Source organism: Medicago sativa, chromosome 7, assembly GCF_051527215.1.
Source record: "Medicago sativa cultivar Bolivia chromosome 7, Bolivia_mono, whole genome shotgun sequence".
NCBI lineage: Eukaryota > Viridiplantae > Streptophyta > Magnoliopsida > Fabales > Fabaceae > Medicago > Medicago sativa.
Genome location: NC_140755.1, coordinates 97,786,637 through 97,802,720, shown reverse-complemented (window position 1 = coordinate 97,802,720; position 16,084 = coordinate 97,786,637). Strand labels below are relative to the sequence as shown.

Below are 16,084 nucleotides of genomic sequence, written 5' to 3'. Positions count from 1 at the left end.
AAGTGGCGGATGATAAATATCATTGAGATTATCTGTAAATGTTGTCTCCCTTGCTGAAGAATGAGCCACACCATTTGATAAAAGACGAAACATTGTTTTCTTTGTACTATTTGCTTGTTAAAATGTTTTTAACACAAGTGATTCATTTTAAATACTAAATTTTGCTTAGTAAAAGAAGCGCAAAGGCCTCAAAGAACAATGATGTCGAGTTTTCACATTTTGGTTGTGGTGAATTCTTAGGTGTAATAAAGTTTGATCGGGTACCTGCACTTCATTGATAAAATTCATTTAAAATATGAGTTGATTTTTAAATAAATTAATACAAAAATACGACATATCATTGAATGACTAGATTGTGTGTACATATCCAACAAAACTTCATGGATACCACCGTGTTAACTCAAGTTAGTTTATACATATAAGATTACATATGAATGGATCAGGATTTGCTGCTATAGCAAATTCACACAGTTTGCCGCAGTAGCAAATCTCAGCCATCAATCCATGATCTGACGGAAAATTTTCGCTACAGCAGTTCTTAACAAATCCTGTGAAATTGTTGAGGGACTACATATGAATTGTTTTTGGTCCTTACATATGACGGAAAATTTTTGCTACAGCAGTTCTTAACAAATCCGTGTGAAATTGTTGAAATCTGTGAATTTGAAGATCTGACATCAGTGAAGATGGAAAATTTTTGAGGGACTAAAAGTTGAAAGAAAATTTTAGAGGGACTAAAACGAAAAGTTGATATATTTATAAGGACCAAAAACACATTTAACCCTAAAATAAATAATAAAGATCTGAAACAAATTTATGTTTTATTATTCTTTTGGTACACAAGATTCTGAATTAAAAATACGTATTCATTATTGTGAATTGAATGGAGAAATTTAGAAGATGAAGGAATGAAAAAGTTTAGACAATAATAAGAAATGGGGAAATAGTCACTTTGGTCCTTGAATGAGTGACGGGTAGTCACAATAGTCCTTTAATATATCGAAATAGCAAAATAGTCCCTGATTATGCACTTTGTTAGTCAAAATAGTCCTTGATATTAAAATATTTCGTTAATATTATCATATTAGTCCTTCAATAGACATATTTATTGTCATATTAGTCCTTATACGTACTTACTTATTGTCATTTTAGTCCTTATATCAAAAGAGTTGTTGTGAGTATTAATGAGTTATTTAAGCTTTAGGGACTATTTTGACTAACAAAGTGGACAATCAGGGACTATTTTGGAATTTTTATACATTGAAGGACTATTGATTACTTGCAACACATTCAGGGACGTGACTATTATCCCAATAAGAAATACTTTGAAAAGGATGGAGAGAGTACCGATAAATAATAATAGAGAAATATTTGTACAACCTTTTTTTATAACTTTTAGACAACTTGCTCTCTCATATTCACATTATATTCTTACTCTCTCTTCCTTTTTCTCTCTCCATTGTTTTTGACCAATGAGAATAGAGAATAAGGAGATTGTCATAAAAGTTGTTAGCAAATGATTATTTAAATATCATTGCTCATAATAATAATGTGTAAGCATTAAAGTTTTTAAGATAAAAAGTTATATTTACAAGATAGAATTTCCTTTCATGGGTTCTTCAAACAATGAACTTCAAGCATTTTTTATTCAAAATTTTAATAAAATATACCAACCTTTTGACTTTATGAGTTATGTTAAAAAGTGCTCTTAAAAGACTAGTTAAAAACTAAAAAAATAAAAAAAATAATTTTTTTTTGAGGCAAATAGATGTCTTTCTAGCACTATAAATGATCATTTATGACCATTAAACGTAGCGTTTTGATACTCTGGAGCTTTTAAAAGATATCATTTTGATCCAAGTCAACAATTTAACGGCTACATCAATATCAGTTAAACGGAGACTGACAACATGGGTAACGGTGAAATATTTTATCAACTAAAAGGACCTATTTGAAACTTTTGAAACTTAAAAGACTAACTTGGAATTCTGTCAAACTAAAATGACCTAATTGAAACTTTCGAAACTTAAATGATTAACTTGGGAATTCTGTCAAACTAAAAGGACCAAAAGTGATATTTGGCCTTTATTTTTTAAGTTCTAAAGTGTTGAATACATATTTTTAGGTTAAATTACATCAGAAGTCTTTTAAGTTATTTAATTGTAGTAAATTGGTCATTTAAGTTTTTTTAGTACCACTTACGTCATTTAAGTTATTTAATTGTAACAAGTTAGTTCTTTAAGTATTTTTCGTAACGCTTAGATCCTTTAAGTTATTTAATTGTTACTTTTGGACAATAAATTATTACGATTAAATAACTTAAAAGTTCTAATTAGTACGCAAAAAACTTAAAGGACCAACTTATTATAATTAATTAGCATAAATGACTTAAGTGATAAAAAAAAACTTAAAAGAACCAATTTTATACGATTAAATAACTTAAAATATTTATGGTGTAATTTTGCCTAATTTTTAATATAAACTTCATATTTTGGATTTCTTAACAAGTAACTTGTTTGCATTCCCATTATTCTATAAACATCAATTTCACTTTTATTATAATTTGTTTTGCTTACATATTAAATTAAATAAATGTTTTAAATGAGGGGAAGAAGGGTCGTATTTTGGATTTCTTAACAAGTAACTTGTTTGCATTCCCATTATTCTATATAAACATCAATTTCATTTTTATTATAATTTGTTTTGCTTAACATATTAAATTAAATAAATGTTTTAAATGAGGGGAAGAATTGGTCGCATTTTGGATTTCTTAACAAGTACTCCCTTCGTTTTTAATTATAAGCAAATATGACTTTTTAGGTTCATTCAATTAATGATGTATGTAGTCCATAATATGAATCAGATACATCATTAATTGAATGAACCTAAAAAATTAAATTTGTTTATAATTAAAAACGGAGGGAGTAACTTGTTTGCATTCCCATTATTCTATATAAACATCAATTTCACTTTTATTATAATTTGTTTTGCTTAACATATTAAATTAAATAAATGTTTTAAATGAGGGGAAGAAGGGTCCTTTAAGGCAAGAAAAGCTAGAAGAGAGAGCTAAATTGTAATTGAAGTGAAAAGAAAAGAAAAGAAATGGTGTGAGTGAGAAGTGAAGGTGACAACAATTGACAGAAGAACCACCGTGAGAAGGGAAGTCTCCATCTCTGTAAACACGAAGGAGCAAGATGAAAAATAAAGAGTAAAAAACACGGGTGAAAAGTTGAGAAAGATGAAAAGTAAAAAACGTAGATCCTTTGTTGAACATCACGGGTCACGGTTGAAATTGAAACAAATGGAGCGTAAAGGGTCATGTTAACCAGTGCCCCCGGGGCACTGGTTAAGGAAGCCAAAAGAAGAAATTGTTAGTCAAAAAAGATACTTTTTAAGCTTTTAATGCATTGATTACACAGTTTTCAATGCAAAAATTACTATATTAGCTTCCTTAACCAGTGCCCCGGGGGCACTGGTTAACATTTCCCATAAAATAAATATGAAACCCAATTCTGCGTATCTTCCTTTCCATTCATTTTCTCCGACACCGACACTTTGCCAGATACCATCTTTAACACAAACAAACACACACAATATTCACGTTTCGGCTCGGCTCCTTTTTCATTATTTTTTTTATCAAAACTTTGCTTTTAGTCTTTTTAAGAGACCACTATACGGGTTGTACAAAAAAAAAAAAAGAGCTCTATTCGGTGTAGATGAATAAATTAACATGCCACCTTCTCTATTTTAGGATGAATGGAACATTCATAATCATCATAACATACTCATTAGTCATTACAACTATACTTTGCCTACTCACCAAAAAATAAATAAACAATTAAGCCTGGCCTCCAATTTTTGTTTGTCCACTATGCATCTTTGGGTTCACTCTTGATGGAAGAAAAAATAATGTCGAATTCTTAAAATTTAATTTCGTTTGTTTGAAGTTTTCAATTGAAACAATTGTGCTTATAGAAATTGATCATAATTTAACAATTTCACATGTAATTTTTAGATTAAAAAAACTTTACATTCTCTCTAACCTCTCAATTCCATCTTTCTCATTCATCTAAATAAGAGTTTGAGTAATTTTAATGTTCAAAATCACCTATTTACATGTTAAAAAAAAATCTAAATAAGTGGTTTTCACGTATATCTTATTTGACTTTATCATTTAAGGGTGATATTGTTGTACTTGTTGTTTTAATGCGACACTGTTTGTTTGGTAGATTGACATATTAACTTCAATTTGTTACATACCAAAGACATGAATATTTTAATCTTTTTAATTTCGACATATATGTATGAATTTTTCTATGCATCAAACTCAAACTCATGTAATTTAATTAAGACTTTGTTTACAAGTTTGGAGAAGAAGAGAACCCTTTTGGTTGAGAAATATACGAAAAATATAAAAATCAATGTCATTTTTTAAAAAAAACGTTAATTAATACGGACGATTAATAAATTTTTAATTTAACAACATATAATTTCTTCCTTATTTTTTCCAAAATCCATCCTTCATTTTTTTCTTCTCCAATCTTACTAATAAAGTCTAAAATTCTATACTCATTTACACTCTTGCCAATTTAGGGAAGGTAATTTTGGCAACTTTAGAAAAAGCACATAATTATTTGTTTAAGAGAAAAGAAATAGTTGTATAATGGTAACGTGGCTTGGCTTGGCTTGGAAACAAAGGGTGTGAGTGTGAGTATATGCACATAATAACAGCACAGCTGTAAGCTATTCCCGTGTGGTCCCATGATACAGGCTGTCAGAGAATACCAATATTTTCCTTTCCTTTCACAATCCTTCCTTCTCCAAGCCATTAAGCAAAGCTAACTCAACTATCATACCTCTCACAATCTCAATATTGAATTAAACACATAAACCAGAGAGAGAGAGAGAGACTTCCATTGCCATTTTATTGTTTAGAGACTCTGAGTGAGAAGACTCAACAACCCATCATACCCCACAACACACGCTACCCTACAGCTACTACTTCACACTTCTTCCCACCTTCTCACACTCTCATTTTACCACCAAAACACAGAAAGCATTGTTTCTTTCTCTATTCACGAGCACCATGGATTTCTATGGTGTCTCCAATTTCATTACCCTCTTCCTTCTTATCCTCCTTCCCCTCCATTCCGCATTACCCACCACCACCACCACCACCGCCCAAATCAACTCCAATTCCATCCTCGTCGCACTTCTCGATTCCCACTACACGGAACTGGCCGAGCTCGTTGAAAAGGCACTTCTTCTTCAAAAGCTCGAAGAAGCCGTCGGGAATCACAACATCACAATCTTCGCACCCAGAAATCAAGCTTTAGAACGTGACCTTGACCCTGAATTCAAAAGATTCCTCTTAGAACCACGCAATCTCAGGTCACTCCAGACTCTTTTAATGTCTCACATTCTTCCTTCAAGAATCGCTTCACATCATTGGCCAGCCACTCATCTCCACCACCACACTCTCTCCAACCACCGTCTTCACCTCACCACAAACCCCACCGGAGCTAAAACCGTTGATTCCGCTGAGATCCTTAAACCAGACGACGTTATCCGTCCAGACGGCGTCATCCACGGCATCGAACGCTTGATAATCCCTCGTTCCGTACAAGAAGATTTCAACCGGAGAAGAAACCTCCGTGACATCTCCGCTATTCTTCCAGAAGGAGCACCGGAGGTAGATCCACGTACAAACCGCTTAAAGAAACCCGCACCAGTCCCCGCCGGAGCTCCACCGGTGCTACCAATATACGACGCATTAGCACCAGGTCCATCACTAGCACCAGCACCGGCACCAGGTCCCGGTGGTCCACGTCATCATTTCAACGGCGAACGTCAAGTAAAGGATTTCATCCAAACTCTTCTCCATTACGGTGGTTACAATGAAATGGCGGATATTCTGGTTAACCTAACGTCGTTAGCAACGGAAATGGGTCGTTTAGTTTCTGAAGGATATGTTCTAACAGTTTTGGCTCCAAATGATGAAGCAATGGCGAAATTAACGACTGATCAATTATCGGAACCAGGTGCACCGGAACAAATTATATACTATCATATAATTCCCGAGTATCAAACGGAGGAGAGTATGTATAACGCCGTTAGAAGATTTGGGAAAATTAGTTATGATACGTTGCGTTTGCCTCATAAAGTTGTTGCTCAGGAATCTGACGGTTCTGTTAAATTTGGTCACGGTGATTCTTCTGCTTATTTGTTTGATCCTGATATTTACACCGACGGTAGAATTTCCGTTCAAGGTATTGACGGTGTTCTTTTGCCACCGGAGGAAGAGAATGAAGATGAATCATCAGCACCTATTCGCCGTGCAAAAACTCCACTTGTTAAAGTTGCTTCTAAACCAAGGAGAGGTATTGAATTCTTCTCATTGCTTTCTTAATTATTATTATTTTAATTAATTTGTTAATTGAAAAGTTTTACACTTTATCATAGAAATAGATGAGGTTAATAATGTACCAAAAAAAAAAAGATGAGGTTAAGGCTTTGTTTGGGAGTTTGGAGGGGAGGGGAGGGGAGGGTTTTGCAAAAAAGGAAGGAGCAAGTGGAAGAAATAGAAGACATTGGGAGGAGAGGGCTTTGGAGGTTAATTTTTTATTCATAATAAAAAATCTCCCTCATTTGGGGGAACTCAAAAATTGTATTGAGGGAGGGATTTGGGGGGTTATGGAGGGTTTATATGAATTTTTCAAATTCAATCTATGTTGTTATAATATTCTTAAAATTAAAAGTATATTAATCATAAGTATTAGTTTATCATTCTCTAAAAAACTGTTCTTTCAAAAAATGTGAATTTTTTGTCCATTTTTCTATATATTTCCAACCCCCCAAAGCCCTCCCTTCCCTTCCCTTCCCCTCCAAACTCCCAAACAAAGCCTAATGAGTTATTATTGCTTTGATTAACCTTTTACAAAGTGGGTTTTTTTATTAGTATGTGTGGTTTTTTTTAACTTTTATTGATTTTTCTTTCTTTCTATGGGTTGCCTTTATTCTTGTTTGGGCTAATTATATTTAATTTTGGGTGGGTTGAACAATTAGTTTATGATACTCTAAAAATCTAATTTTTTAATCTTTCTAAGAAAAGAACTTTGATAATTTGTTCGATAAGTATTTAAGTATGACAAAAAAATTGTTCCAATCTCTAGTTGAATTTGTTGATTAACCACTTTAATCTAATTGCTCTTTAATTTATAAAATTAATTATCTGTTTTGAGCTTTGCCAAATACTAGGGTTTGTTCTTTGTTTAATGATTTTTTTTTTTTGTCTGAACAGAATTAATGATTTTTTTTTGTCTGAACAGAATTTGTCCTAATGTTCTTTGCCCTCAAGCAACAAACTAGTACATGTGATTAATTTAATTTAATTAAAAAATAACAAATAAATATATACATAGAAAGTATTCAGTGTGCCAAGCTGTGAACCACATTCTTATATCCCCACCCACCCTAACCTCGGTGCTGAAACGGTTTGTCTGGATCTGAGACAACCCATTATTTTATTTTTCATATCATTTATTTACACTGTACTTATATAGTCAACTATAATCTTCTTTTTACAATTTAATTAGTAATATATAAAATTCATTTGTTTGCAAGTTTCAACAACCCTTGATTATTTAACATGTTTTTTGTTGTTGTATACATGTGAAATATGCAATAGAATTGCCGTGGTATTAGTTGACTAACCATTTTCATTTAACCTAAATGCATGTGGCAGGGAAATTGCTGGAACTTGCTTGTAGCATGGTTGGATCTTTTGGAAGAGTCTGCTCATGAAATCGCTTTCTCAACTAATCGCTAAAAATAGAAAAAAAAAATTATAATAAAAAAAGAGTGAAGTTATATAAACTTGATGAATGGTAAGTTTACCCACTAATAATACTATTCCATAACCATTGTTTGGTTTATTATTTCATTTGTTCTGATGATAATTTTTTTACATGCATTATGCAGTTGTAGAGTAAATCATTTTCAATACAGAAAGGGAGCGATTGAGTTGCAAGATTTCGGTGGGGAACTCACACAGAAGATAACAAATTTCTGTCATTTTGTTTCATACTGTAATTACATATCATTTTTTTATTAAATTTTTATTTTATGTTGATTCACTGTCTCTGTCTCTGTATGCATAAATAACCTTCAAATACGACACTCTCCTCTCTCGGTTGCATTATTTTTTTCCCTGTTTGTATGTGAATCAAAAAGTTATTATAATGCCTTCAAGTTCCAACTCATTTTCTTCGGCAAATCTAATTTTTAAAACCAACTTTGATATGGACATTTGAGCAGAAGAATTTTAAAACAACACTATATTCTTTGGAATTTTTTTAAGTATTTCATTTTGCTTAGTAACAACTTGTGCTAATTCTATTAAATGACATGCTTTTGTTCTTTATAACTTGGTCAGCATAATTGACCAAAAAAAAAAAAAAACACTTGGTCAGCATAATAGTTTATTTTAAAATAATAATAATAAATTTAAAAAGGAATATTAACAGAGTTTATAGTTATAAAACTTAATGAAAATGGACCAGTGAGCAGAATAATTAATTAATTTGAAAATAGCAATGGAAATGGACCTCCCAGCGGAAGGTTTATAAATAACAAAAAGAAGCTAAGTTGACTTAAGCTTGGTTAATTTGATTTACTTGTTATTTTCCTTTCTGCGTAAACCTGTTGTTGAGGGGTTATTTTATGGACAACTAAATTAATGGTGGTAGATACATTTTGGCAGGGAGAAGAGGTAGTTGTGGGATTAATTATTTGTGGAAGAAGACAGAGTAGCTAATTAGAGGGGCCTTCAAAGGTGTCGGTGATTATATAATAATAATAATGCTCAATAAAAGCCTATAGTCTTGTGTAATGTCCTGTTTGTTGTGCTTTTGTGGAAACACATTGCCATCAAAGCTGTCTTGGCCCCAACAGTAGGATTATTCCTTGATTACCTAACAAATCATTCCCACTCACCCTTATATTCTTTCTTTGCATAATTTTCTCAAAGGAAAATTCGTTGAACTCAACAAGAAAGAAGTGCTAATGTCAATCCTACATTATAATAGAGAAAATCAGACATGGACATATTTCCACTTCTGACATGTAAAGAGAGTGCCTTATAGAACAGCAAGTGTCTCCTTAATGAACGCTTCGAACGTTTGTAGAAGAGCTAAATTTTAAATAGGCCGACTTCTAGAAAAACCGGTCAAAATTTCTAAACTCTCAAAGTGTTTCTTTTTATAAGTAAAAAGCTTGTGGTATTATTATTCGCTCTCACAATTGAGATGATGGCCAATCAGTGTTGGCTCCGTAAAAAAATGGAAAATGCATACTAGCACATTAAAACTTAACTCATATTAATTTTCTCTTACTTTTGTTGAATCAATATGGATTAAAGTCATTGTTTCAGTCGTAAAAACGTGAAAAACTCTAAATTTCCACTTACATGTGGAGACATCAACCGTGAGTTTTGTTTTGAATGATTTTTTAAACATCGATCTGCCCAGTCCCCACCCTAGCAATTGATTGTAAAGAGAAAGTAACAATGAAGATACTAAAAGACAACATGTGTGTGTGCTGCAACACTTCTGTGTACCACCGACTTCCTTAGTTAAATTATCTATAATTGCCACAATCCTAGCTTTTTGCACTAATACCATTTACAATTATAAATTGTTTTACCAGAGCAGAGTAATTTCCTTTCTAAGTAGTTTTGATTTTTTTGTTTACTAAATTGGATTTGTATATCAAATTGGCTTAATACAAATAGCAAGTATAGTAACACGATTTACCTGTTCACATAGAAGAAGAGAGAAGAGAAAGAGCAAATATTAAGGCTAGAGTTTTGGAGAGATTTCCAAAGTATATTTAGAAAGTTGGACAAGTTATGTCTATTTAGCTAACTGTACTTTCAACTCATTAATCCTATTAACATCGTCACTTTTAACAATCATATAATCAACATATAAAAATGAACAAGATCATGAGAAATGTGTCACTGATGAACATATGCAAAACAATAAGAGTGCAGATAGAGGCCATCTTGGTCACATGAGTATATGTCTCTTCATAATCCATACTATAATGTTGAAAGAATCAGTTAGCCACAAGACGAGCTTTGTAATGATCAACTGATCCATCAAACTAGCTTTGATCTTGTATGTCAAACGTGACACAATACCACAGTTTCTTGCTCGAAGAGGTACTATCTCAAATATGTGTTTTTCCAACGTTTTCTTACAAGATGAGTCTTTTTAGTCAAAAACAGCAGGTCAAATTCATAAGGATGATCATTAGCGCCAAAATGAGACCCTAGAAAGGACAGTGTCAAGGAATTAGAACCATACGAAAAGGAAATGACCAAAACTTGAGGGTATTTGACTTCATGTCACTCACTTTCGTGCTTGAGGAAGGGTATTAGCCATATTATTTAAAGATTAGTTTATTTTTATGGAAAATGTTAACAAGTGTCCGTTCTAAAGACACTTAAGAAACTCAAACTAAAAATTTTATCTTAGTAATTGGATATTTAACATGAACATTAAAAACAACTTTTTCTCACCTCCAACAAATACTAACATATTAACAATTAATGTACTCTGTTTCAAAAAAGAAATTGAATTAATTTGATTATCATTTGTACAAGAAAATTTATTTACTCCAGCTGTTTTTTTATGCAAAGGAGGCCCGAATCGCCGCTACACCCAAAAGAAAAAAATCATTTGGTAGATAAACCCTTTTAGATTTTTGAACTAGTGAATAGTGACCTCTAAATCGCTAGGCAACTATAAGGATTTATGAAGCCTTCATTTTGATTAGGAAAACAAAGAAAAAAAGAATTCTAAACCGTTGGTGAGCTCAATGATTTGGGGGAATAAATGCTTGAATGTTGGCTCTAAAGGACCATAACAAGATGTATTTAGTTACCTTACCATAAACTTCAAAGGGGACCATTCTGCATGCAGTGTAGAAAGGGTAATCAGATGTCAAATACACAAACGGCTTATTAAATAAGAAATGAATTATAAAGGGCATTTTAAACAGACATCACAAAAGGGCAACTCAATAATAATAATAATAAAAATCTTACTTGCAATACACGTTTATGATGAAACCAAATTCTATATTCACAACAACAACAATAGCTACTAAATATTTAATAACATAGATCCCTACTCTTACATAATTATGGTATGATTCTAAACTCCAACAGTAACCTCACATGATGCAAGCTCAAGTGTTGTAGAACTAAAAGGAGGTGCATGATCATTTGCAGCATGATCTGTCTCTGATTGTTGCTCCATGTCCGAATTGTTTACATGAGGATGTTGGAATTCTTCATTGCTTCCTTTGGTTGCATTTTCTTGACACTTCACCTTGACTTGGATTTTCTTGATTGGTTTCTTTGAAATCACATCTTTATGACCTTTTATGATTTTTGACTTGGTTAAATTTTCTTCAGAATTGTTGTTCATAGCAGATTCTATGTGCCTTCCAAGCTTTGGAGATCTTGGGCGGGTTGTTGGTATCTGATTGATAGATGAAGTGCATTACCATATATATGTAAGGTAGAAAAATATTATTACATTGAAAGAATAAGGCACATGAAAGAAGTGCATTAGAAGAAAAAGAGCTTAGGACTAAGGAGTATTTTGCAAAATTAACCAATTTTGTTAACATCATTTTCATCTTCAAATGCGCAAGATGATGTTAGTACCCTCTCGAAATATATTTAAATTATAAACATTCCTAACGTGTTTTCTGTTTTTAATTTTATGAACCAAATTGAATAATAATAATAGATACATTCAAGAATCAAACTAACCAAATTAACTTACAAAATGCATATCTTTGTATGTTTTTCTAATTTTGGTATATTAAGTTCAGGGTCTAAGAAATAGTGGCTCGCATTTGACGACTAAAGTGACAATTTACTCCAATTTTTATGTTGACATAAAGATGAGAAGCATAAGAACATCTATTAGTCTATTTTACCATGAAAAAGTTTAGAGAAAAAAAGATAGATAATGAATGCAGACAAGCATTTTATGACACCAATTTAAAGTCAGCACCGGCTAAGAAGACATGTGATGAATTAGTTACCTTCTTTAGCTCAACTTTTGGAGGTGGTTCCTTATAGAAACTTGGCATTGGAGCGGCTCTGAAAGTCAAGCTCTTCCTCAATTGCTTGATCTCCTTCTCTTGGTTTTCCTGAGATCAAAATATAGAGAGAATAAGCTAAAAACCTTTGTATCAAGAATTCAGATTGTGTCCAATATATGTTACTAGTGTTGATGTGTCAGTGTCACTATCGTGCTCGGTGTTTGTGTGTTTGTGTCAGTGCTTCATAGCTTAAAAAAGCATATAAAAACTCAAACCACAATATGGAACATAATTCAATAATTTGGTGATCGTATATATACCTTTGATTTGGCTTGTTGGTTGGTTTTTTCTGCTTCCTTGGCTAGAACTTTTTCCTCCACCTTTGAGAAAAACTGTGAAAAAAGGGACCAAAAAGGATCAATATCTAAAATCTGCTATAGTAACATCATTAGAGTGGAAGGTTACAAAGACAACCTCCTTCCTCTTTTCAGCTCTTTCTTCCAATCTGGATGAAAATCCAGAACATACGTTTCTCTGACGAAGAGTAGCACTTCTGATAACATATACAATACATATAAAAAAAAATTCATCAACATTTTAGCCAAAGAAAAAAAAATGGAAAATAAGCAAAAGTCGAAGTAACAGGGATATGAATCATACGAAGTTGTGGAGTGAGAATCATCATCCTCTTTACTTGCTTTTGCAGTTTTTGATGAGTTTGATATCTGACCAACATGTCTGCAATAATGTAAAAAAACATAAGTAGGATTTCATTGAACAGAAAAATGCAGAACAATCCAATGTAAAACAACTGAATGATCACAATTCATATTAAACTGAAAACTATCGATAAAAAAGGTCCACAACTGCTATATGAATTACAATATCAAGGTTTCTGATGTCTTCATGACTGCAATTGAGGCTGCATCAGACACATTTGACTGTGATTATTCACAATATCAAGTATCGTGACACAATTGTTACTGCAGCCATGGTTTAGACTGTTGATAACTTGCACAATAAATCTTAAGACTCAAGTGAATTGTAAAAAAGCATTGAGTAGATACTTGGAGGTTGGGAGTTGGCGTTTGCGAAACATTGGCAAAGACACATGCATCAGACAAGAAATTGACACGAAGACGCTTATAATATTTTAAGAAAATGTAACCACATGTGTTGGCGTTTATTTGAAATGTCGGTGCTACATAGGTTGAGACTTACAATGATGCCTCAGATGTGCAGCTCTTGGTGACTCCAACGGCTGAAGTAGACCTTCCAAACTAGCACATAGAATGGAAATATTATTATGATAACATAGAAAAACAATGTAAGAGGCAAAGAAGATACAACAAAGAAAGGAAATAAGGAATAGAAATCACTACCACAGCGTGTTTCAAACCAGGCAAGGATATCAAAGTACTCCTCTTATTACAACCTTCAGCGTTTGTTTTCGCCTCATTTAATTTCCCTTCAGAGTTTGTGGACTTGCTTGAATGATGAAGAGTGGAAGCTCGAACATGTTTAACTTTTGTGTTAACAAGACAACCATCAATGCTTTTATGCATAGAATCTTCACGTGCTGATTTGGCTGGGAAAGAAAAGCTCTGAGAAAGGGTTGACCTTTGTTTTCTAGATATTGAAGTTGTGCCCTTCAAATTGGATTTCTCTTTAACAAATTTGTTGTTCTTGGAAGCAACATTTTCTCTATTCTTTGTTCCCTAACCATGTTAAATTTAGTCAGAACAAGTTTCCTACCATTTGTCAATCGCAGAAAATCGTGCTTTGTTTAAATCGCGCCTCTATAGCCGCTATTTGATAATACCATGTACTAAATAGCGTATACAAATTTCTGCTATAGCACCACTATTTGACAACAGTACTATTGTAAAATGTAAATAATCATTTATCACAATTGTATAGATACAGTTAAAGGTTAAACAGAAAATTTGGATAAATTATGTATGGTACCTTAGCAAGTTTTGAATTTTTAGAGGCATCAACTTCAACAGTGTCACTAGTAGAAATGTGGCTAATTTCAACCTGAGATGCTGCATTCTCATTTTGAATTTCTGCACCACAAATGTTTGCATCTTCTTTGTTTATATTCTCCTCAGCTATCACCTCAATAACACGTTTCTCTTCCTCCAAAGCAACCTCATTTTCAGATTCCATTTTGCTATAAACAATATACAAACATAAATAAGATTCACTTGATCTAAGTTTTATAAACACTTAATTCACTAAAATAAGCATTATATAATAAGAAAAACACACAATATAAGAAATACATCTGTAAACCAAATATAAGTGTAGAAATTCAAAACTCACATATAGCAGAAATGATATATAAAATATGCACAACGCTTACCTAAAAAATTTATTGTCTTGAGTACTAATATGGAAGATCTAAATGAATTCAAAGATTGAATTATGGTGAAAATTTGTAGTGCAGAAAAGTGAGTAGAAGAATATGGCTTATAATTAAGTGGTGGATTGTGATAGTTGAAGCAAATAAGGTGTAGTTGGTGATGGTGACATCAAGTTTTACTTGGAAACATACGAGAAAAGAGAAAGAGAGAGGTTTGAGGAATAGATAGAAAGATAAATTGTAACTGTTGCTATGATTTTTCCACCACTCTCTAAAATCTGTAACTGTCACCACAAGCAAACTTTTATTTTTCTTTTTCTTTGTTTTTAACTGTCACTTAAAAAAGTGAAATTACATGGTACATGAGTGAATCAAAAGTGGGAAACAAGAGGTGACATTTGTCCTATTTCTTCATTTGGTAATCTTTCTTTTTTTATCTTATTATCATGTTTGGTTGACTGCTAAAAAATCTCTGTCTTTATGCTTATGTTCCAAGAAACATTTATCTAGATGCATTTAATTAGGTAATTAATCCATTGATCAACTATATGCTCATGTTATATGTACAAATCATTTCTTTTTAGAGGAAATTTACAAATCATCCTATATGTACAAAATATTCTTTTGTTATTTGGCGGGGGGATTAATTAATATCCATCAAAGGATTTGTACAATCAAATTGTCATAATATAAAATGCTATTCGTCACAAATTAATCGCAATCAAATATATTATGAGCGGGAATCTTTTGATCACATCATCATTTATTGACTTTAGTGTATTCCTCCAAACAATGGATTACTAATCTTTATTTGTGACGCATTCATGATTTTCTCTTTTGCTCTATATAACATTGCTCTTTTCATCATACACACGACACAAGTAAAATTCAAAATTCTAGTAACTTCTAGAAGAATCCTCTATACCAACATTTACTTTTATATAAGTAATTTACCTTAGTAATAAAAGAAAGTAAGCTTCCTATTCCTAAGGTTGTACCAAAAGGAAACAAAAAAACCGTAAATTTAAGACAATGTTTTTGAAGTAGTGATGTTTCAACATCAAAAGTGTACCCCTTTGTTTTATTTTATTTTGAATATGTATATGGTAAATAAGATACATAGTGAGAGAAAAAGATAGGTGTATTATAATTTTTTTTTTTTGATATTAGATAGATGTATTATAAATGAAAGTTAATTCACTTGATAAAAAGTTGACCTATCTATCGGATCGTGGATCCAACTTTCGTTGTCGATATGAAGATCTATGTAGTAAGCTTTCTTTAAGCTCTAAAACCTAAGCGTGATGATCCTCAAAATCCAATTTATCTAAATTTATTTTTGTAAAAAAAAATAAAATAGATGTTATATACCATGTCATGGTTTTTTTTTTTTTTGTGTTTACATAATAATGCTAATGTAATTTTTTTTGAGTAAAGAAGAGAACTTTGTCCTCATCTCATGAATTATTGTTTGGCTGGACGTACAACATCTAATTATATGTGGGACAAGAAATAATCACTCTCTTGGCCCTTTGGGTTGGTTCATGTGAAAATATACTTGAATTTTAGTGATGTGGGAAGTAAATAGAG

At 32.1% G+C, this 16,084-nt stretch overlaps 2 protein-coding genes across 2 annotated transcripts; one reads left to right on the top strand and one right to left on the bottom strand.

Moving 5' to 3' along the window:
- The first annotated feature begins 4,825 nt into the window (after positions 1–4,825).
- FLA16 (FASCICLIN-like arabinogalactan protein 16 precursor) lies at positions 4,826–8,264 on the top strand. The gene is made up of 3 exons (XM_085729932.1): positions 4,826–6,383; positions 7,748–7,889; positions 7,984–8,264. Exons 1-2 carry the CDS (start codon positions 5,090–5,092, stop codon positions 7,804–7,806), a joined length of 1,353 nt encoding a protein of 450 aa, XP_085586058.1. The 5' UTR covers positions 4,826–5,089; the 3' UTR covers positions 7,807–7,889; positions 7,984–8,264.
- Positions 8,265–11,070: 2,806 nt separating this feature from the next.
- Positions 11,071–14,576, bottom strand: LOC146910900 (TPX2 (targeting protein for Xklp2) protein family). The gene is made up of 9 exons (XM_085725093.1): positions 14,495–14,576; positions 14,095–14,302; positions 13,509–13,844; positions 13,348–13,406; positions 12,787–12,864; positions 12,601–12,679; positions 12,447–12,518; positions 12,127–12,234; positions 11,071–11,552 (listed from the first exon to the last, which is right to left on the bottom strand). The coding sequence occupies exons 2-9, from the start codon at positions 14,296–14,298 to the stop codon at positions 11,223–11,225; spliced, it is 1,266 nt and encodes a 421-aa protein (XP_085581219.1). The 5' UTR covers positions 14,299–14,302; positions 14,495–14,576; the 3' UTR covers positions 11,071–11,222.
- Between the last annotated feature and the right edge of the window lie 1,508 nt (positions 14,577–16,084).